Here is a 24364-nt window from a genome sequence, read left to right on the forward strand (position 1 = left end):
CTATCCACATCCCCCTTCCGTGGAGCCTGTGCAGCCTGCCACTGCCAGGGTCCCGTGATCTAGGGACAACTTCCCCGGGAGAACGCACGGTGCGCCTCAGGCTGGTGCAACGTCACGCAGGCCTCTGCCGCCGCAGGCTCACCCCACATCCGTACCCCTCCCTCCTCCCGGTCTGAGTGAGCCAGAGCCCCCTAATCAGCTGCTCCTTTAACCCCATCCTGTCTGAGAGAAGAACAGACACCCTCAGGCGACCTACACGCAGAGGCGGGGCCAAATCCAAAGCTGAACCCTGGGAGCTGTGAGAACAAAGACGAAAAGGGAAATCTCTCCCAGCAGCCTCAGGAGCAGTGGATTAAACCTCCACAATCAACTTGATGTACCTGCATCTGTGGAATACCTGAATAGACAACGAATCATCCCAAATTGAGGAGGTGGACTTTGGGAGCAACAATATATATATATATTTTTTTCCCTTTTTCTCCTTTTGTGAGTGTGTATGTGTATGCTTCTGTGTGTGATTTTGTCTGTATAGCTTTGCTTTTACCATATGTCCTAGGGTTCTGTCTGTTCGGGGTTTTTTTGTTTGTTTGGTTTTATTTTGTTTTTTTTAGTACACTTTTTGGCGCTTGTTATCATCGGTGGATTTGTTTTTTGGTTGGGTTGCTCTCTTCCTTCTTTCCTTCTTTTTTCTTCTTTCTTTTATTACTTTTTAAAATTGTTTCTAATAATTATTTTTTATTTTAATAACTTTATTTTATTTTATCTTCTTCTTTCTTTGTTTCTTTTTTTTTCTCCATTTTATTCTGAGCCGTGTGGATGACAGGCTCTTGGTGCTCCAGCCAGGCGTCAGGGCTGTGCCTCTGAGGTGGGAGAGCCAAGTTCAGGACACTGGTCCACAAGAGACCTCCCAGCTCCACATAATATCAAATGGTGAAAATCTGGCACAGATCTTCATCTCAATGCCAAGACCCAGGTCCACTCAACGACCAGCAAGCTACAGTGCTGGACACCCTATGCCAAACAACTAGCAAGACAGGAACACAACCCCACCCATTAGCAGACAGGCTGTGTAAAATCGTAATAAGGCCACAGACACCCCAAAACACACCACCAGATGTGTACCTGCCCACCAGAAAGACAAGATCCAGCCTCATCCACCAGAACACAGGCACTAGTCCCCTCCACCAGGAAGCCTACACAATCCACTGAACCAACCTTAGCCACTGGGGGCAGACACCAAAAACAATGCGAACTAAGAACCTGCAGCCTGTGAAAAGGAGACCACAAATACTGTAAGTTAAGCAAAATGAGAAGACAGAAAAACACACAGCAGATGAAGGAGCAAGGTAAAAACCCACCAGATGTAACAAATGAAGAGGAAATAGTCAGTCTACCTGAAAAAGAATTCAGAGTAATGATAGTAAAGATGATCCAAAATCTTAGAAATAGAATGGAGAAAATACAAGAAACGTTTAACAAGGACCTAGAAGAACTAAAGAGATGAACAACACAATAAATGAAATTAAAAAGACTCTAGATGGGATCAATAGCAGAATAACTGAGGCAGAAGAACAGATAAGTGACCTGGAGGATAAAATAGTGGAAACAACTACTGCAGAGCAGAATAAAGAAAAAAGAATGAAAAGAATTGAGGACAGTCTCAGAGACCTCTGGGACAACATTAAATGCACCACCACTCGAATTATAGGGGTCCCAGAAGAAGAAGAGAAAAAGAAAGGGACTGAGAAAATATTTGAAGGGATTATAGTTGAAAACTTCCCTAATATGGGAAAGGAAATAGTTAATCAGGTCCAGGAAGCACAGAGAGTCCCATACAGGATAAATCCAAGGAGAAACACGACAAGACACATATTAATCAAACTATCAAAAATTAAATACAAAGAAAACATATTAAAAGCAGCAAGGGACAGAGCTTCCCTGGTGGCGCAGTGGTTGGGAGCCCGCCTGCCAATGCAGGGGACGCGGGTTTGTGCCCCGGTCCAGGAGGATCCCACATGCCGCGGAGCGGCTGGGCCTGTGAGCCGTGGCCGCTGAGCCTACGGGTCCGGAGCCTGTGCTCCGCAACGGGAGAGGCCACGACAGTGAGAGGCCTGCGTACCGCAAAAAACAAAACAAAACAAAACAAAATAAAAAAAGCAGCAAGGGAAAAACAACAAATAACACACAAGGGAATCCCCATAAGGTTAACAGCTGATCTTTCAGCAGACACTCTACAAGCCAGAAGGGAGTGGCAGGACATAGTTAAAGTGATGAAGGGGAAAAAGCTACAACCAAGATTACTCTACCCAGCAAGGGTCTCATTCAGATTTGACAGAGAAATTAAAACCTTTACAGACAAGCAAAAGCTAAGAGAATTCAGCACCACCAAACCAGCTTTACAACAAATGCTAAAGGAATTACTCTAGGCAGGAAACACAAGAGAAGGAAAAGACCTACAATAACAAACCCGAAACAATTAAGAAAATGGTAATAGGAACATACATACATATGGATAATTACCTTAAATGTAAATGGATTAAATGCTCTACCCAAAACACACAGACTGGCTGAATGGATACAAAAACAGACCCATATATAGGCTGTCTACAAGAGACTCACTTCAGACCTAGGGACACATACAGACTGAAAGTGAGGGGATTGAAAAAGATATTCCATGCAAATGGAAACAAAAAGAAAGCTGGAGTAGCAATTCTCATATCAGGCAAAATAGACTTTAAAACAAAGACTATTACAAGACACAAAGAAGGACACTACATAATGATCAAAGGATCAATCCAAGAAAAATATATAACAATTGTAAATATTTATGCACCCAACATAAGAGCACCCCAATACATAAGGCAAATACTACCAGCCATTAAAGGGGAAATGGACAGTAACACATTCAGAGTAGGGGACTTTAACACCCCACTTTCACCAATGGACAGATCATCCAAAATCAAGGTAAATAAGGAAACACAAGCTTTAAATGATACATTAAACAAGATGGACTCAATTAATATTTATAGGATATTCCATCCAAAAACAACAGAATACACTTTCTTCTCAAGTGCTCATGGAACATTCTCCAGGATAGATCATATCTTGGGTCACCAATCAAGCCTTAGTAAATTTTAGAAAATTGAAATCGTATCAAGTATCTTTTCCAACCACAATGCTATGAGTCTAGATATCAATTACAGGAAAAATTCTGTAAGAATACAAACGCATGGAGGCTAAACAATACACTATTTAATAACCAAGAGATCATGGAAGAAATCAAAGAGGAAATCAAAAAATACCTAGAAACAAATGACAATGAAAACACGATGACCCAAAACCTACGGGATGCAGCAAAAGCAGTTCTAAGAGGGAAGTTTATAGCAACACAATCCTACCTTAAGAAACAAGAAACATCTCAAATAAACAACCTAATCTTACACCGAAAGCAATTAGAGAAAGAAGAACCAAAAAAACCCAAAGTTAGCAGAAGGAAATAATCATAAAGATCAGATCAGAAATAAATGAAAAAGAAATGAAGGAAACGATAGCAAACATAAATAAAACTAAAATCTGGTTCTTGAGAAGATAAACAAAATTGATAAACCATTAGCCAGACTCATCAAGAAAAAAAGGGAGAAGACTCAAATCAATAGAATTAGAAATGAAAAAGGAGAAGTAACAACTGACACTGCAGAAATACAAAAGATCATGAGAGATTACCACAAGCAACCCTATGCTGATAAAATGGACAATCTGGAAGAAATGGACAAATTCTTAGAAATGCACAACCTGCCGAGACTGAATCAGGAAGAAATAGAAAATATGAACAGACCAATCACAAGCACTGAAATTGAAAGTGCGATTAAAAATCTTGCAACAAACAAAAGCCCAGGACCAGATGGCTTCACAGGCGAATTCTATCAAACATTTAGGGAAGAGCTAACACCTATCCTTCTCAAACTCTTCCAAAATATAGCAGAGGGAGGAACACACCCAAACTCATTCTACAAGGCCACCATCACACTGATACCAAAACCAGACAAAGATGTCACAAAGAAAGAAAACTACAGGCCAATATCACTGATGAACATAGATGCCAAAATCCTCAACAAAATACTAGCAAACAGAATCCAACAGCATATTAAAAGGATCATACACACACAGCAAAAGAAACCATAAACAAGATAAAAAGACAACCCTCAGAATGGGAGAAAATATTTTCAAATGAAGCAACTGACAAAGGATTAATCTCCAAAATTTACAAGCAGCTCATGCAGCTCAATATCAAAAAAACAAACAACCCAGTCCAAAAATGGGCAGAAGACCTAAATAGAAATTTCTCCAAGGAAGATATACAGATTGCCAACAAACACATGAAAGAATGCTCAACATCATTAACCATTCGAGAAATGCAAATCAAAACTACAATGAGATATCATATCACACCAGTTAGAATGGCCATGATCAAAAAATCTACAAACAATAAATGCTGGAGAGGGTGTGGAGAAAAGGGAACCCTCCTCTTGCACTGTTGTTGGGAATGTAAATGATACAGCCACTATGGAGAAGAATATGGAGGTTCCTTAAAATATTAAAAATAGAACTACCATACCACCTATCCCACTACTGGGCATATACCCTCAAAAAGCCATAATTCAAAAAGAGTCATTTACCACAATGTTCACTGCAGCTATATTTACAATAGACAGGACATGGAGGCAACCTACGTGTCCATCAACAGATGAATCGATAAAGGAGATGTGGCACATACATACAACGGAATATTACTCAGCCATAAAAAGGAACGAAATTTGTAGTGAGGTGGATGGACCTAGAGTATGTCATTCAGAGTGAAGTAAGTCAGAAAGAGAAAAACAAATACCATATGCTATCACATATATATGGAATCTAAAAAACAAAAAAAAAGTCATGAGGAACCTAGGGGCAAGATGGGAATAAAGATGCAGACCTACTAGAGAATGGACTTGAGGATATGGGGAGGGGGAAGGGTAAGCTTGGACAAAGTGAGAGAGTGGCATGGACATATATACACTACCAAACGTAAGATAGATAGCTAGTGGGAAGCAGCCGCATAGCACAGGGAGATCAGCTCGGTGCTCTGTGACCACCTAGAGGGGTGGGATAGGGAGGGTGGGAGGGAGGGAGATGCAAGAGGGTAGAGATATGGGGATATGTATATGTATAACTGATTCACTTTGTTATAAAGCAGAAACTAACACACCATTGTAAAGCAATTATACTCCAATAAAGATGTTTAAAAAAAAGTCTACAAACAATAACTTCTGGAGGGGGTGTGGAGAAAAGGGAACCCTCCTACACTGTCGATGGGAATGTAAATTGATGCAACCACTATGGAAAATAGTATAAAGTTCCTTAAAATAAAAATACAGTTACGATATGATACAGCAGTCACACTCCTGGGCATATATCCAGAAAAGACAAAAACTCTAATTTGAAAAGATACATGCACCCCAATGTTCACTGCAACACTATTTATAATAGCCAAGACATGGAAGCATCCTAAGTGTCTATCAACAGATGAGTGGATAAAGATGATGTGGGATATATATAGATAGATATACATATAGATATAGATGAAGGAATATTACTCAGCCATGAAAAAGAACAAAATATTGCCATTTGCAGCAACACGCGTGGACCTAGAGATTATAATACTAAATGAAGTAAGTCAGAGAAATACAAATGTTATATGATGCCACTTGTATGTGGAATCTAAAAAATAACACAAATGAAATTTGCAAAACAGAAACAGACTGACAGAAATAGAAAACAAACTAATGGTTACCAAAGGGGAAAGAGGTGGGGGAGAGATAAATTAAGACTATGGGATAAAGAGATACATGAGGATCTTAAAACAGGGAAATTATCCTGGATTATCTCTGGTTTACCCCTGCTGGTGAGTCCTTGTTCACTCAGGCTGGGGCTATTGACATTTGATAGGTCCTATAGATAAAAATATTGAAAACTTTAGCCCTTGCTTTCAAGGAAGACACTGCCTTTTGGGGAAGATGATCCCTTAGATATACAAATGATTACAGCATAACTGATTTAGGCTGTGGTTATAGGTAAAGACAAAAGGGACTGTAGTGGAAAAAGGGTGGAACACTGCACAAAAGAGACACTGCACGAGGAAAGTTTTTACAGAGGAAAAGGGATTTTCATGGGTATAAGATGGGGACGAGTATTTCTTTTCCCCGGGAAGAGGTTGGGGCAGCATCTCACTGCTGTTATGAAGTCTCACTTTAGGGATGTCCCTTCCCTAGGGCATCACAGAAATATTCTTCACTCTTGCAAGGAAGCCAAGTAGAGGGAGGCCCTACCCTTCTTTCCAAGAACCTCAGCACCCTCGAAGAGTCAGACTGAGTTCTTTTTCTCACGTCTCTGTTTTCTAGACTATGACCTACTTTAGGGAAAGGCTGACTCAACTTTGGATGCTGAGGAGTTCCAAAATTTAAATGGTTGAGAATCTGTGTTTCCAGTGGGCGTGCCATCTCTCACATGGGCAATGACCGTGGCGGGGGGTGGGAATCAAGGAAGGGACAATTTTTAATTAAAATATGCAGTATATATATATTCCATTTTATATATAATATATTCCATTTTATATATTATATATATAATATGTGAAAGGAGGAAAACCTGCCATTTGCAACAACAGGGATGGACCTCGAGCACATTATGCTCAATGAGGTAAGTGAAAAAGAGAAAGACAAGTACTGTATGATATCACTTATATGTGGCACCTAAAACAGTTAAACTTGTAAGAAAGGGATGATCAATCAGGAGTTTTCACCAGGCCACATATACTTGTGCAAACCCAGCCTGCGCCCTCTGCTCCTGTCTCCCACAGAGCTCGTCCCATTTTCCTGCAGAGCAGTGAGGTTGCTTCCGTCACACATAACACATCACTCAGGTCCTGGTCCTGCCCCAACAGGATCAACAGGGCTGGGTATGGAGCTGATGCTCTGCTGACCACTGGCAGGGCTGCCGCAGAGAAGGCTACTGGATCTGTCTGCAGCTTGATGCTGGCTCTGTCTGCTCCAAGGCTCTGGCACCTGCATGGACTATTCCGTGGAGGTCAGGGTGACATCAGTGAGCTGTCACCTCCATGACCACACAGGGCCACGCAGAACTCCTCCCACTCTCAGACCCCAGGCTCATTTTTTCCATTAAAATCGATCTCAACCTGCTGATTCCTTTCCTTGGTCACTAAAGATGCTTTTGTAGAATCAGCAGAAGTCCCTACCTACAGTGAGGAAAGATGCTTCCTTGAATTCCTGAGGATTCTACATGAGCAGTAATGGGATTGTTCAGCCTGCTTGTTTGCCCAGGTCTCATGTTCTCTGGGAACACGTAGTTCTAAAGTCAAAACGGTCAGAGTGACCACAGGACTGTGTCCTGTCCCTGGGGAACTGCCTACCACCTCATTTCCCTGCTGTGTTCGGTTCACCCCTTATGGTAACTGACAGGGTCCTCCTAAGGAAGGTTGCCAACAGACAGATAGACCCACAGAAAGAAACAAGGGGCCCAGACTAAACCAGACAGGCAGGCGTGCTCCGTGAAGGTGCAGAAGACTAAAGGAGATTGCTGACATCCCAGGAGGTCTTCACAAACCTCACTCCCATAATCATCACTCAGTCTTGTCCATGAGAACCCCAGAGCTACAAACTTGTCCCAAAGACCTGAAAATAGTACAGAGGACTTGATCCGAGACCCTGAGACTCCCCAGCTTACAACACACAGGAGAGAACCCGAGGGCCCCACTGTGGTCTCTGAGGGCAGCAGAACACCATCCTTCCTCTGGAGACGTGGGCTGGACAGGCTCCTGCATTGTTAGGTCAGCAACATATACCCATATGCTGTCAGTATGTGGCTTCCCATATTAACGTTTTCCTTCAGCAACAACTTAATTTTAATTGCCAGTCTTTGTCGGTAGTGGTTGTGTATATTTGGAAATACATTCTCTGTGATGAAGCCTGGAGGACTTGGCTTTCCTGTGATATCTGATTGGCTGGTTTGGTCTTCAATCAAGGGTAAATTTGGAAACTGGTTAGAGCAGAAAGTAAAACAAGCCCCCATTTCTGTAAGAATAGACCCTTGAGTGACCACTCTGCAGGCAACTGGCAGGCTCTGAAGTGAGCTCTGTCCCAGCCTCTGGAGAGGAGCCTGTGAATGGGGCAGCCTCACTGGTACCGCCCAGTCCAGCCTAAGAGTCTTTGGGACCAGAGGCACCTCCCTCACCTCCAAGTCCTCCTGCAGCTGTAGGTGCAGTAAGCCTGCTGCCCTCAGAGGGCTCTAGAGAAGAGCTCTGGTCAGGCCATCAGACATGCAAATCAACTCCAAGGAAGCCTGTGTTTATTTAGTCCCAGGGCTCAGCCTCAATTCCAAAGCAATGCAATACTATCTCCTGCCCTTCGGTACAGAAGCAACGGATTCCAGGGACACTCCAAGATGAGCTCCCAGACCCAGCTCCTCTGTCTCCTGGTGATGGGTTTTCAGGGTAAGCATGTTTCCCACTGCAGATTCTGAGCTAGAACTTTAGCCCTTGACAAAGAGATCATGTGCTCATAGGGCTTTAGAAATTACAATGCAATATGTAGAATTGTTTTTTTTTTTGTTTTTGTTTTTTTTTTTTTTTTTTTGGCTGTGTTGGGTCTTCGTTTCTGTGCGAGGGCTTTCTCTAGTTGCAGCGAGCGGGGACCACTCTTCATCGCGGTGCGCGGGCCTCTCACTATCTCGGCCTCTCTTGTTGCGGAGCACAGGCTTCAGACGCTCAGGCTCAGCAGTTGGGGGTCACGGGCCCAGGTGCTCCGCGGCACGTGGGATCTTCCCAGACCAGGGCTCGAACCTGTGTCCCCTGCATTAGGCAGGCAGATTCTCAACCACTGCGCCACCAGGGAAGCTCCCTGTAGAGTTGTTTTGACTTAACTCTTATTAGCATCCAAGGCAGAGTCCAAGGTTGACAATGAGGCAGAGGCATAAAGAACCTGGAACCTGTCCTCTTCCCCTGAGGACGATGGAGCCCTCTGTCCATGCCCCCTCCCCACGTCCACCCTCTCCTTGGAGGTGCACCAGGGACCCATTTAGACCAGAGTGAATGGACTCATCCCTCAGCCCCTGAGGATGGGACTGTCCCATGTTCTGTCACCTTTCACAGCTTGCCCTTGTCCTGAGGACATATCAATAGCCACTTCGATGTGGATTCTGAGTCTTTGAGAAAAGTAACACTTTGTGTTGCCTTGGTGGGGTGTCCTTACAGGCTGCTGGGGACAGATCACACTGACCCAGACTCCAGAGACCCTGGCAGCATCTCAAGGAAGCTTTGTCTCCATAACATGTAAGAGCAGCGTGGAGGTAGGTACCTCCATGGCCTGGTACCAACAGAAACCCAAGGAGCCTCCCAGGCTGCTCATCTTTGGAGCTTCTGCCCGGGCCTCAGGAACCCCGTCCAGGTTCCAAGGAAGTGGCTCTGGCTTTGACTTCTCCCTCGCCATCCATGGAGTCGAAGCTGAAGATGTTGGGGTGTATTACTTTCAGCAGCACATCAGCCCACCTCTCACAGTGACAGGCCCTCAAATAAAAATATCCTTTCTGGTCTAATGATGCCCACTTGGTGAAAAGACACCTGCTTCCTGCAAGAAGCCGCAATGTGAGATGTAAGATGTCCATATTTTAATGCCCATGTTCTCAGAGTCTAAGTTTCTGTGCTGGGTGAAGCAGGGGCATGCTGAGACATTACCTCACATTTAAACTGGATCTACAGAGGGGAAAGGGTGGAGGAGACTGGAGCCAAGCTGTGATCCAGACAGAAGCTTTAAATCGGTTTTGTTGTTATTTCCGTTATCAACTGCAGCATAAAAGAACACCCCCCAAATCACAGCTTCAAAAAGCAACAGTTTATTATTTCTCGTGATTCTGTGGGCTGGCTGGGTGCTTTCTCTGCTGCTTTGCTAGGGGTTCACCCATGCTGCTGCAGTCAGCTGAAGGTCACCCGGGCTGAAAGGTCCACGCTGTTCTCAGCCACAAGTCTGCCTGTTGGTTCTGGGTGATGAGTGGGGAGTAGCTGAAGGTCACCCGGGCTGAAATGTCCAAGCTGTTCTCTGCCACAAGTCTGCCTGTTGGTTCTGGGTGATGAGTGGGGAGTCGCTGAAGGTCACCCGGGCTGAAAGGTCCACGCTGTTCTCAGCCACAAGTCTGCCTATTGGTTCTGGTTGATGAGTGGGGCGTCTTGGTTTTTCCCTTAGGCACATGTTAAGGGAAGTGGAAGTTGGTGAGAGACCTGCACCTCAGGTGCAGGTTCTAAACAGTGAATTGACTATAGAGAATTTTAAATGAATAATAATGCTACTTTTTATTATCACTGTGCACAGAAAATTCTGAACAATTCTCCTCCCCGCAGGAAGGACCACTCCCACTCCCCTAGCCGTCCTTGTCATGCCACTGGATGGCCTTCTCACATGTCTGGTGGTCAGTGCCGGCTGTTTGCCCAGAGCCTCAGTTTTCCTCCATGTGACCTCTCATCCTCTAATAGGCTACATCTTCTTTCTTACATTCAAGAGGTGACATGGAAGCTGCAACACTATTTGAGACCCGCTACCCAGAACTGGCACAGGGTTCTTCGAACCACATTCTGTTTGTCAAAGTAAGACCCAAACCCAACTTGATTCAAGGCTGGATGAAACAGACTGCAGTCTTCATTGCAGAAACATGCAGCAATGTTTTTCTGATCTACCATAACTGTCTGAGTTATACATTTAAGGACGACAAAGAAGAATGGCTGCAATATTTATCAAATGCTTATTATGTTCCAAGAATTGAGCTAAGTCTTGGCATGAGAAGGACGTTTTATTCCCATCGTCCAGTAGAAAACGCGGTGGCAGAGAGAGGTTATAAAATGTGTTCAAGGTCATCCAGAAAGTAAGGACAGATTCTAATCAGAAAACCTGATTCACAGAAGGGAGTGAGTATTATGAGAACACAGAAGGATTCTGTGTAGGTAGCTGATTGGAAAGATTCTGTGAGAGGCAAGGACACTGGTACTAGGCAAGGCTCCACATGTAACTTGCTGAGGACAGGGTTTGGGATCTCTTAATACCTTTTTTTTTTTTTTTACATCTTTGTTGGAGTATAATTGCTTTACAACGATGTGTTAGTTTCTGCTGTGCAACAGCGAATCAGCTATATGTATACATATATCCCTATATCCCCTCCCTCTTGAGCCTCCCTCCCACCCTCCCTATCCCACCCCTCTAGGTGGTCACAAAGCCCCGAGCTGATCTCCCTGTGCTGTGCAGCAGCTTCCCACTAGCCATCTATTTTACATTTGGTAGTGTATATATGTCAGTGCTACTCTCTCACTTCGTCCCAGCTTCCCCTTCCCCTCCTGTGTCCTCCAGTCTGTTCTCTACATCTGCATCTTTATTCCTGCCCTGCCACTGGTCACCAGGTTCATCAGTACTCTTTTCTTTAGATTCCATATATATGCATTAGCATATGGTTCTTAATACCTTTTTGTACCTTCATTGACAGTTCTGAAACTAATCAGTGTGACTAACTAAGATGACATTTGATCACTTAGAACCAGAGGGAAAATGTGATATTTTATTTTATTAAGATGATGACAAAAAAAAAACCCAACAACAAGAAGAAAATAACATACAAGCAATAGAGAAAACACTAGACTGAGGCCTTTTGATCAGAGATTAACACTCTTAGTAGGGAGTAAATTGACCTTCTCTTTGCAGAAGACAGAGAAAACCGGGAAAGGAGATGTGAAACAAAGGTACAATCTTGGTTCCTCAAAGGAAACCTAAGAGGAAATGATGATTCTTTTTCCTGAGTGCCAACAGGCAGAAGGAATATTCTCATTCAAAAATAAATAATTAAGAGTGATTATAGTTACAGCATACTCAACACAGTAGGCTGGGAATCCTGGAGCAAAGAGAAGTGGACAAGTAATACCAGATCTCCGATATATCCCAAATCTGACCACCCCTGATCACCTCCACCTTCACGGCCCATCCTGGTGCAAGCTTCCACCATCTTTTACCTGGACAAGGGCCACAGCCTCCCCAAAGATCAACATGCCTATTCTCAAGGCAGCAGCCAGGGCAATCTTTTAAAAGGTGAGTTAAGCTTGTCCTCTGTTCCAAATCTTGCACTAGATTCTACTTCACACAGAGGAAAAGCTCAAATCCTTACAACGCCTATCAGGTTCCCGCTGACCAGGACCCTCCCTGTTACTTCTCAGACTCCGTCTCCTATGGCTCTGTCCACTGACTCACTGAGCGTCAGCCTCACTGGCCACCTGGCTCTGCCTTCAACAAGCCACACACAGTCCTGCCCTTGGACCTCTGGTCTCACTGGTCCCTCTGACAGCAAAACTTTTCCTCCAAACACGCGCTGTGTTAACGCCTCATCTGTCAGTTCAGCCCAAAGCTTCCCTTCTCAACGATCACCCCAATCCTGCATGAATAGTACATCCTGCTCCACACTTTTGTTCAAAGCACTTCTCAACTTTACTTATTTCTTTTTTTACATTTTTGGTCACACCCTGTGGCTTGCAGGATCTCAGTTCTCCAACCAGGGATTCCACCCTTGCCCTTGGCAGTGAAAACTTGGAGTCCTAACCACTGGACTGCCAGGGAATTCCCAAGTTTATTTATCTCTTTTTGATGTTTGCCCTTTAGAGTCTGATTTTCTCTGGTAGAATTTCAGCTCCACAGGGTCAGGGACATTTGTTTCCTGGGAGCACTGACGTATCTCAGCGTTACACAAGAGTACCTGGCATATTCAAGGTGCTCAATAAACATCGTTGCATGAAGGTGGTACATTCTCATTAAGAAGAAAAATGACCACAAAGAAAGTAAAAGCATCCCCTCTGAGACAGTGTATCATTAAGGTATTGAATTTGTGCTGTGCTATTGCACTAAAGTAAGCAAGAAACAGAGTAGCTAAGGAAAAGCCCATGCATCTGATACCAGGCAACCTGGTAAGTCCAGAGTAAGCTAGAGTGAGGATTTCAGAGGTGATATAAAAGCACACGAAAGGGCTTTCTTGGTGGTGCAGTGGTTGAGAGTCCGCCTGCCGATGCAGGGGACACGGGTTCGTGCCCCGGTCCGCGAAGATCCCACATGCCGCGGAGCGGCTGGGCCCGGGAGCCGTGGCCGCTGAGCCTGCGCAAGCAAAAAAGAAAAAAAAACAGGTTGTGAATTTAGTCCTTTCATGTACTTTTTTTTTTGCGGTATGCGGGCCTCTCACCGCCGCGGCCCCTCCTGTTGCGGAGCGCAGGCTCCGGACGCGCAGGCGCAGCGGCCATGGCCCACGGGCCCAGCCGCTCCGAGGCATGTGGGATCCTCCCGGATCAGGGCATGAACCCGTGTCCCCTGCATTGGCAGGCGGACTCTCAACCACTGCGCCACCAGGGAAGCCCTATATGACATTCTTAATGGAAAGGCTGGAGATAATAAAAAGGTCAGTGGTTGCCAGAGATTGGGTGCAGTGGGGGGACGAATGAATAGGCAGAACACAGAGATTTTTCAGGGCTATGAAAATACTCTGTATAATATTAAAATGATGTATAACATTTCATTATACATTTGTCCAAACACACAGAATGTACAACACCAAGAGTGAACTCTAAGGTAAATTATGGACTTTCAGTGATCTTGATGTGTCAGTGTAGGTCCATCAATTGTAAGATGTACCACTTTAGTGAGTGATGTTGATAATGGGGGCGGCTGTACATGTGTTGGGCTGGGGGCATATGCGGAATCTCCTTACCTTCCTGTCAATTATTCGACCAATATATTTTAAGCGTCATTTATGTTGGTGGTGTGGCAGTAATTTGTTCCTTTTCACTGCAGAATATCTTATATATGAATATATCAAAATTAATTTATTCATTCTTTAATTAAGGAGTTGTTTTCAGCTTTTATGAATATAGTTGTTTTTGGAATATTCTTTCAATGTCTTTTGTGGACTTATGTACTCATTTCCCTTGGGTACGTTCCTAAGAGTGGAAGTGCCAAGTCATAGGATTGGGATGGGTTTGGTAAAATTGCAAAATAGTTTTCCAAAATGGTGAACATATTAAAATCCATCAACCATGTATAAAAGTTCCAGTTGTTGCAATCTTTTCCAATATGAGGTATTGTCAAACTTTTTTTAAAAATCTGTATTGGTAAAGTGATGTTGTATTTAAAATTTATATTTCCATGATGACCAATCATGTTGAATGACTCTTTATACATCTACCTATACATGTTTATACATATTTATGTAATATGAATCATATATAATATATAAATTATATATCATTTGAAATTCTTAATTATAAAGCACTCTATTATCTCTTTTGTTCTCTTGTGTTTGCTACATGTGTTTATGTGTGTGTTCTGTTCAATAAATTTTTGCCTACCTTTAGGGCCTAAAGATATCTTCCTATATTTTCTTCTAGAAGCATCAGTATTTTACCTCTCACATGAAGACTACACTCTAATTCATATTTTTGCCTGGTATTAGATGGGTCAGAATTTCATTCAAATTTCTCATGGGATTTACATGTCCATATCTAATAGCTCCTCACCACTTATTGTGAAACAAAAACAAACAAACAAAAAACAAACAAGCAGCTCAATATCAAAAAAAAAGAATAACCCAATCAAAAAATGGGCAGAAGATCTAAATAGACATTTCTCCAAAGAAGACATACAGATGGCCAAAAAGCACATGAAAAGATGCTCAACATCACTTATTATTAGAGAAATGCCAATCAAAACAATAGTGAGGTATCACCTCACGCTGGTCAGAATGGCCATCATCAAAAAATCTACAAACAATGGATAAGAGTGTTATCAGAGGAGGAGGAACCAAGATGGCGGAGTAGAAGGACGTGCTCTCACTCCCTCTTGTGAGAACACCAGAATCACAACTAGCTGCTGGACAATCAGTGACAGGAAGACAGTGGAACTCACCAAAAAAGATACCCCACATCCAAAGACAAAGGAGAAGCCACAGTGAGACGGTAGGAGGGTAGCAATCACAGTAAAATCAAATCCCATAACTGCTGGGTGGGTGACTCACAGACTGGTGAACACTTATACCACAGAAGTCCACCCACTGGAGTGAAGGTCCTGAGCCCCACATCAGGCTTCCCAACCGGTGGGTCCGGCAATGGGAGGAGGAATTCCTAGAGAATCAGACTTTGAAGCTAGTGGGAATTGATTGCAGGACTTCAACAGGACTGGGGGAAGCAGAGACTCCACTCTTGGAGGGCACACACAAAGTAGTGTGCACATCAAGACCCAGAGGAAGAAGCAGTGACCCCGGGGGAGACTGAACCAGACCTACCTGCTAGTGTTGGAGGGTCTCCTGCAGAGGCGGGGGGTGGCTCTGTTTCACCGTGGGGACAAGGACACTAGCAGCAGAAGTTCTGGGAAGTACTCCTTGGCGTGAGCCCTCCCAGAGTCTGTCATTAGCCCCACCAAAGAGCCCAGGTAGGCTCCAGTGTTGGGTCGCCTCGGGCCAAACAACCAACAGGGAGGGAACCCAGCCCCAACAGTCAAGTGGATTAAAGCTTTACTGAGCTGTGCCCACCAGAGCAACAGTCAGCTCTACCCACCACCAGTCCCTCTCATCAAGCCTCTTAGATAGCCTCATCAACCAGAGGGCAGACAGCAGAAGCAAGAAGAACTACAGTCCTGCAGCCTGTGGAACAAAAACCACATTCACAGAAAGACAGACAAGATGAAAAGGCAGAGAGCTATATACCAGATGAAGGAACAAGATAAAACCCCAGAAAAACAACTAAATGAAGTGGAGAAAACAATTACAGAAAAAGAATTCAGAATAATGATAGTGAAGATGATCCAGGACCTCAGAAAAAGAATGGAGGCAAAGATCGAGAAGATGCAAGAAATGTTTAACAAAGACCTAGAAGAATTAAAGAACAAACAAACAGGGAGGAACAATAAAATAACTGAAATGAAAACTACACTAGAAGGAATCAATAGCAGAATAACTGAGGCAGAAGAACGGATAAGTGACCTGGAAGACAGAATGGTGGAATTCACTGCTGTGGAACAGAATAAAGGAAAAAGAATGAAAAGAAATGAAGACAGCCTAAGAGACCTCTGGGACAACATTAAACACAACAACATTCGCATTATAGGGGTCCCAGAAGGAGGAGAGAGAGAGAGAAAGGACCCGAGAAAATATCTGAAGAGATTATAGACGAAAATTTCCCTAACATGGAAAGGAAAGAGCCACCCAAGTCCAGGAAGTGCAGCGAGTCCCATACAGGATAAACCCAAGGAGAAACACACCAAGGCACATAGTAATCAAATTGGCAAAAATTAAAGACAAAGAAAAATTATTGAAAGCAGCAAGGGAAAAACGACAAATAACACACAAGGGAACTCCCATAAGGTTAACAGCTGATTTCTCAGCACAAACTCTACAAGCCAGAAGGGAGTGGCATGATATACTGAAAGTGATGAAAGGGAAGAACCTACAACCAAGATTACTCTACCTGGCAAGGATCTCATTCAGATCCGATGGAGAAATCAAAAGCTTTACAGACAAGCAAAAGCTAAGAGAATTCAGCACCACCAAACCAGGTCTACAACAAATGCTAAAAGAACTTCTCTAAGTGGGAAACACAAGAGAAGAAAAGGACCTACAAAAACAAACCCAAAACAATTAAGAAAATGGTCATAGGAGCATACATATCGATAATTACCTTAAACGTGAATGGATTAAATACTCCAACCAAAAGACACAGGCTTGCTGAATGGATACAAGAACAAGACCATATATATGCTGTCTACATCCAAATGAAATATATATAGAGAATTACACAAATAACAAACAGTATCATGAACTCTCCTAGGCACAGGACATTTTGAACAACTCCATCAGAACACTTGACCTCAGAGAGCTTTCAGTCTAACGGGAGGGACAGATAATAAAGAAATAAGCTTTCTGCTGTTCCTCCTGGCCTCTCCCTCTGCGATTCCTCCCCTGAAGAAATGTCATCACACAGGGTGAATGGGGCAATGAATGTGCAGGTGCACTTATTTTATCCTCATCCTGCATCATAAGAAAGAGTCAGAGGAAAGCGGAAAAAATCAGTACAGTTTAACACTTGTGTTTCCTGGGAAAATAAAGTGAATTATAGTCTCATTAATTGTCAGATATCCAAATCATCTCCTGATTACAAACAGTGGTCTTTCAGTTCATCATGTCTCTGCAGCATGAAACTACACAAGACACAGGTCGGTGACAAAAATCAATACACTGTATACAAAAATGACCTGGGTCTAGTTTTAGAAGAGCACTTTATGTTTAATATTCATGTCTTGTAAAAGGAACCTTCCTCTATTTTACCCTTCTCCATTTTTTCTTGAAAAATGAAGTTTTCCTAGATGAAAGAGACATCCACGTATTCTTTTTGTGCCTTAGATTTATAGTGACTCCTCCTTGAAGCGCTTACATATTCCTCTTGTAATCCTTAATTCAGAGCCTCATTCCTTGGCTTGCAAATTGCCGTCTTCCCTCTGTGTCTTTACGTGCACTTCCCTATGTGTGTGTGTCTGTGTTCCAATTTCTTCTTCTTTAAGGGCACCAGACATACAGGATTAGTGGTCACCTCTCATTTTAACTTAATTACCTCTTTAATGATCCTATTTTCAAATACAGTTACATTCTGAGGTAATTACCACTGGCTATTACAACATATGAATTTGGGGGTTATGATTCAGCCCATAACGTACAGTAATATCCAGAAGCAATGTTCTGCTCTACTCACTGCATCCTATCAGGTGGTGCATGATTTCAATCTGTCCCATTACTGATGATGTTTCCTTAGAATCTTGAATGAAGGTAGTGTCTCCCAGACCTCTGCTGCATAGTTACTTTTGCCCCTTTGTACTTAATAAGAACGTATGAATAAGTTCTTTGATACTATATGAATCCCTATTCCTCATCAAAACATCAATATGAACTCATGGATTCCTATTTTCATCAATGGGCTATAATATGTTACCATCATTAATTATTTTGGTACTCAAAGTTTCCCAGATTTGGCCAGTTGGTGAACCATTGAAGTTGGCTTCTATTTCCTTCTGCCACAACCCCATCATTCTTTGAGCATTTCTTTAGTTTCTGGAACTAGATGGTCCAGGCTCATCTGGCTTTTTTCCTGTCCTAAATCCAGAGTCAGACATTTCTCCAAGAATTATTGGTTCCTTTTAGTGGAGAATGGTATTTAGACACCAAGATTTGAGCACTATGGATGCTATTGGGGACCGGGGTGTCATTGCTTCCAGGCTAGGGAAAATTTATCTATCTATCTATCTATCTATCATCTATCTATCTACACACACACACGTATATACACGTGCACATTCATATCTGTATCTACAAAAGCCCAAGGGTTTACACTATCTCCAATTCCAATCTACACCATAGAGTTTATTCTAATACTCTCCTTCGATTATTCATGACTCTTTCTCTAACGCTGATAATTTGACTCTAAGTATCATTATTGCGTTTAATTACTTGATCAAACTACTTGATCAAATTGATTTGAAATCAATCTCGGTCGCGGCCGTCCCTTCCACCTCCTGTGCAGACAACTCCACCTCCCTCCCCACACACACATATACCTTGCTCCAGCTCTGATAGCCCTTGCACAGCCACCACCATTTTGTGCCTCCTGCATGGGTGGGCTCCTCACCCAGTCTGGGCTCTGACTCCTGCACTGTGGGCCCCCGCCCACGTGAACATCCTTCCAACCACCCACCAGCTGGCACACCCGAACTGGGAAAATAGTGCCATCATTCCCTGCTCTAGCCCCAGCAACCCATGTGGCACTTCCAGCTCCACCCCACACAGATGCCCTTTCCATATTATGGGCTCCAAACCCCACAAGGGTCTCCCCCTTCATTTTCCTATGTGGTTGCTTCCTCATCATGCTTGGGCTCTAATGTCCTAAATGCAAACATTGAAAACTATGTTCTCTTAAGATCTGGAAAAGATTTGGTGATAGTATGGTAGAATATGCAGGTTTAGGGAACATAGTAGATGCAAGGGTATACATGAACATTTGGTCTAAGGAAGACCTTAACTTCTAGAGAAGAATAGCTTGGGTTGAGAGGGAATAGAGAGCAGTGATGTGTGCCATGCAGAGAGCATCTAGCATGTAATAGCAAATAGAGTTAGGAAGGTGGCTGACACTTCTCAGATGTAGAGAGAGAAAATTTCTGACCTTGGCTGGCCTTGATGGAAATTGTGGGACAGAACATTCATAAGTGCTTAGCTGGAGGTGAGCAGTTGGTGATGACAGATAACCAGTGCCTGGTCCTTTCTTTACAAATCATGGCCTTGCATATTTTTATTGCTCTTCTACTTCATAGCATCTCTCATTGGTACTGCTAATAATTTATCTTAGTAAGAGCATCAGAGAGTCAAAGAGAAAGCCTCTCTGGCCTCAGTATCCGTAGGTTCTAAGTTGAAGGAGGTTATAGAATTCCTTGCAGTTTCTGGTGTTGTGTCATACCTGAAAAACCCTGCCTTAGTTGGAGAGACAGCAAGAAAAGCATGTTCTGAACTCTGAAGAGAGCAAAATATCACTCTAATCATAGGACCGCAGACAACCCAGCATCATCACTAGTTCCCCAGCTCTCAGAATTTTAAGACAGGGGACGGACCAAACTCTACTTGAATGTGTTTCCAAGAATCATCAGCAAGTTTGGATTCGTAGCAAGAAAACTTCATCAAGTCACAGATTAAACAGAAAAATGAGCAAATTGCATTAACTATATAGCAATCATTTGACAAACGAATTAAAAGTGACCATACTAGGCTTCTAATCTGTCTTACTAGTAGTCTGGTCTATGTGACCTGTTGGTTTGTCTGGGTATGAAACTATTCACCCTATACGTATATAATTCTGTGAAAAGTGTGTGACATGAGCTTCTCCTTAACAAAACTGTGATCAGTGATTAAGAACCTCCTCCCCACAATACAGAAAAAATTTTACTCTTAAATGATACAACTCATATTAGTACAAATCTTAAGTACAAATTCAGATATGTCCCCATAGCTCAGTGGTATAAAGAAGATAAATAATATTAATAAATGTGAGGGCTTCCCTGGTGGGGCAGTGGTTGAGAGTCTGCCTGCCGATGCAGGGGACGTGGGTTCGTGTCCCAGTCCGGGAAGATCCCACATGCCATGGAGCGGCTGGGCCCGTGAGCCATGGCTGCTGAGCCTGCGCGTCCGGAGCCTGTGCTCCGCAACGGGAGAGGCCACAACAGTGAGAGGCCCGCGTACAGCAAAAAAAAAAAAAAAAAAAAAGTGAAAGGGCCCTAAATTATTAAAAATCTATTTGACAAGGAATGAATAATCCATTCACTACAAAATAACCTAGTAATCTTCCAGAAGTAAATCTGACATATTACATCTTTCTCCTGCATGATAAATACAGAGTAATTAACTCTGCCTGCATGGACAGTACCACTGTCTGTCTTCATGTATATGGTATCAGTACACTGGAGGGGGGAGGGAGGAGGGGAGAGCCAGGGTCCTCATCATCTGTGCAGTTGTCGTTACCCTTACAACCATGTTGCCTGGCCTAACCTGACATTACTCTTTCCTAATTCTAGCAAAGAATAAGGTGACTTCTTGGGAAGTGCCCTTGGGAAACAGCACTGTGCTGCAAATGAAAGGTGTATCCGGAACATAAAGTTCCTATAAACTTCTCAATCCGTTTTGACCCAAGCATGCACCAAGGGAGACATCTAGGCATAGTGCTGGTAGAAAGAGGAAAACAGAACCAAAGGCATCTATTTTGTTCCCAGCAGGCTCATACCAAACACCATCTCTCTGAATCTAGGTGAATAATGAAGTGAGAGGACACGGGAAGGAAATTCTGTGACCAGAGGAGAAAAATTCATCCCTCAGACTAAGTCAATAGGCTTTTCTGACTTGACCACCTGGGGATGGGTTGCTCAAGTGTAGAGAAGAGGAGGCACGTGGTTGCTGCAGCTGGAAACCCAGCTCGCCCCATCCCAGCTGCTTTGCATGTTCCTCCCAGCCCGCCCTGTTGCCCAAAGCCCATATCTATGCCTGAGTCAGTGCTCTGGGGAAGATCTGCCTCAGATCTGCCTCTGAGTGGATCATGGAAGCCCTAGCTCAGCTTCTCTGCCTCCTGTTACTCTGGATCCCAGGTGAGAGGAACATGGGATGGTTGTGCATGTCAGTGAAGATTTTTGGTTCATGCAGTTGGGTCCTGCACCTCTACTCAGCAAGCAAAAAATTAAGGCTCAGTGTAGATCGATGATCCTAGCCCTGTGGGGAAGACAGTAAGTAGGATCTAGATTACATGAGCGACTTTTTTGTTTTATTTCCAATCTCAGATACCACTGGAGAAGCCACGTTGACACAGTCTCCAGCCTCCCTGTCTTTGTCTCAGGGGAAAGCGCCACCCTCACCTGCAGGGCCAGTCAGAGTGTTAGCAACTACCTAGCCTGGTACCAGCAGGAACCTGGGCAGGCTCCCAGGCTCCTCATGTATGATGCAACCACCAGGGCCTCTGGCATCCCAGCCCGGTTCAGTGGCAGTGGGTCGGGGACAGACTTTACTCTCACCATCAGCAGCCTGAAGCCTGAAGATGTTGCTGTTTATTACTGCTATCAGTACTATAGCGGGTATCCACAGTGATTCAACGTGAAACAAAAGCCTCCACAAACCTTTGAGGGTTTTTCATTATACCAGCTGTTTCCTTTATAAGCAGCTGCTGTGACGGCTGTGCAGTTTTAGCATCTCTACCTCTATTTGGAAATCTTAACGTTCTGAAAAGTAACCCCATGACAAGATTTGCACGCGGACTCCTGGAATTTTTCTTGGACTTAAAGGCACAGCCAGGTTTAGGCACAATTTCTCTGCCAGTGGCATTGGATCAGACGCACATGAGTGGATGCCTTTAAAGATATACCTGTCCTGGCCAGTGCAATAAGGCGACAATAACAACAACAAAAAACAGAACTGGAAAGGAAGAATTAAAACTGTCAAGATGAATGGATTGTGTGCAGAGAAAATTCAAAATAATCTATAGAAAAACTACTGAAATCAATAAAAGAAATAGCCAACCACTGGATTCAAGGTGAATATACAAAAAAACCCAAAAAAAAAACCAATTTGATTTCTCTATAACTGCAACAAATTATAAAAATTAAAATTACAAAACACACCATCTACAAGAGCATCCAAAACATCATATATTTAGGAAAAAATAACAAAATACACTGTAGACTCCAGAATATTATTCAAAGAAATTGAAAAAAACCTAGTCAAAATCAAAATCTCAACGGGATTTTTTAAAAATCACACTTGCTGTGCCATTCAATAGAGATGAATAAGACCCAGATAGGTAGGTGGTAGGAGCTGTTCAAGGTCATCCACCTAGTTGAAGAGCATCACAGATCATTCTAGTAACTCCATTTTAGGACTAATTTCTTTCTCAATAATTCAAAAAAATGGATAATCTTTAAATGTTCAAAACACATCTCAGAACACAAAGCCCCAGGCTTACAAATAGCTCTTTTGGTTTCTACTACTCACATATTCTTTTTTTTTTTGCAGTACACCGGCCTCTCACTGTTGTGGCCTCTCCCATTGCGGAGCACAGGCTCCAGAGGCGTAGGCTCAGCGGCCATGGCTCACGGCCCCAGCCGCTCCGCGGCATGTGGGAACTTCCCGGACCGGGGCATGAACCCGCGTCCCCTGCATCAGTAGGCGGACTCTCAACCACTGCGCCACCAGGGAATCCCTACTCACATATTCTTGCTGTTCCTCGCCGAAGGTCTCTTCACTCTTGAAACTCTAGACTTTTTGTTAACACCTTTATGGCATTATAATTCATATACAATATAGTTCACCAATTTATCTTGTCCACTATGATGGACTTTAGTATAAGAGTTGTGCAATCATCACCACAGTCAATTTTATATTTTCAAAAAGAAATCCTGTGCCCATTACCAGTTACTCCCCATTTCCTCCAGCATCAAACATCCCCAAGTCCTAGGTAACCACTTACTGTCTGTGCCTACGGTGAATATTTCATATAAACAGATCGTGCTGCATGTTGTCTTTCGTGACCGGCTCACTTCATTTACCATAATGTTTGCAAGGTTTATCCATGTTGTAGCTTATTATAGTACTTTATTTCTTACTATGGCCAAATAGTATGTCATTATACGAATAGGCCACATTTTGCTTTTCCATTCAACACTTGATGGACATTCGGGTTGTTCCCACTATTTGGTGAATTCAATGCCTCTGCTATGAACATTCTTTTACAAGTTTTTGTGTGGGCATCAGGTAAACAGAATTTGATTAAGGAAAAGAAAGACACATCTTACTTTCCTTTCAAACTGACAGTAGCAATTTAATGTCTCACCCTTCATCTTTTTTGCCCTATTCTTTAGCTGTAGTTCTCAAGTTTCCACTTTCAAATGCAGCATGTAGTTTTTTCTGAAATGTAGACGGATGGTATACAAGGAAAATTATTTTAGGTTCTACCCAGTACCGCCGAGTAGACATGAATTCACTTGAGTCAAAAGAAAATTTTAAAATTTTAATGTGAAAAAATCTCAGTGTAAGTAATTATGGTTTAGGGTAACTGATACGTGTGTAAATGTTGGAACAGGAGCTGAGTAATCACGGAAGCAAGTGTGCAGTTGGAAACAGCATTACGTAGACACCTCTCTGAATCCTGTATTCAACCACGATGTGAAGTAATTATGGTCCTGGGCGTGTAACCCAAAAATGGGGGCAATGGTTGATGATGTCAGGAGTATTGCCATGGTATCTATCAGATCCCCAGTTTACTTAGCATCAGAATGGCAGCAGATGGAATACTGAATAGTGCAGAATAATGAAAAGTCTGGGGGCAGAAAAGCAAAGCGGAGGAAGGATGATGCTATTTGCCCAGGAGTTTAGATTTTACTCACAGCCCTTCTGAGAGTAAGGAAAGCTCTGACAATATCACCGTGGACAGCTCATGCATGAAGTTTCACACTCTGCCAGTTAAACACTGCCTGCCCATCCCACCACCACATACCATGTAATTTGCATACCGCTCCCATACATAAGTCCCTCAACATCTCAGAGGCCATAGAATGTGTATTGTTCAACTGGTGAGGACGCTGACGACAAGTGAACGCCAGGCCGAGGCTATGAGCTCCCAGGCTCCCCTCATCTTTCTGCTTCTCTGGATCTCTGGTAAGAGAAATAGTTCCTCTTTTTGCAGCAC

The 24364-nt window shown here is 43.2% G+C and overlaps 2 protein-coding genes across 2 annotated transcripts in view; one reads left to right on the forward strand and one right to left on the reverse strand.

The window, feature by feature from the left end:
* The window catches only part of RPIA (ribose 5-phosphate isomerase A), a 126354-nt gene that overhangs the window by 20612 nt on the left and 81378 nt on the right, over positions 1 to 24364 (reverse strand). The window lies entirely within an intron of this gene.
* Positions 8444 to 24364, forward strand: part of LOC132434781 (uncharacterized) — a 31781-nt gene continuing 15860 nt past the window's right edge. The window contains 7 exon segments of the mRNA XM_069541266.1: positions 8444 to 8545; positions 9305 to 9606; positions 10577 to 10687; positions 10805 to 10962; positions 21211 to 21278; positions 21468 to 21518; positions 21521 to 21758. Of these exon segments, the coding sequence (XP_069397367.1) occupies positions 8497 to 8545; positions 9305 to 9606; positions 10577 to 10687; positions 10805 to 10962; positions 21211 to 21278; positions 21468 to 21518; positions 21521 to 21758 (977 nt within the window). The 5' untranslated portion in view covers positions 8444 to 8496.

The sequence above is a fragment of the Delphinus delphis genome, chromosome 12 (genome assembly GCF_949987515.2).
Source record: "Delphinus delphis chromosome 12, mDelDel1.2, whole genome shotgun sequence".
NCBI lineage: Eukaryota > Metazoa > Chordata > Mammalia > Artiodactyla > Delphinidae > Delphinus > Delphinus delphis.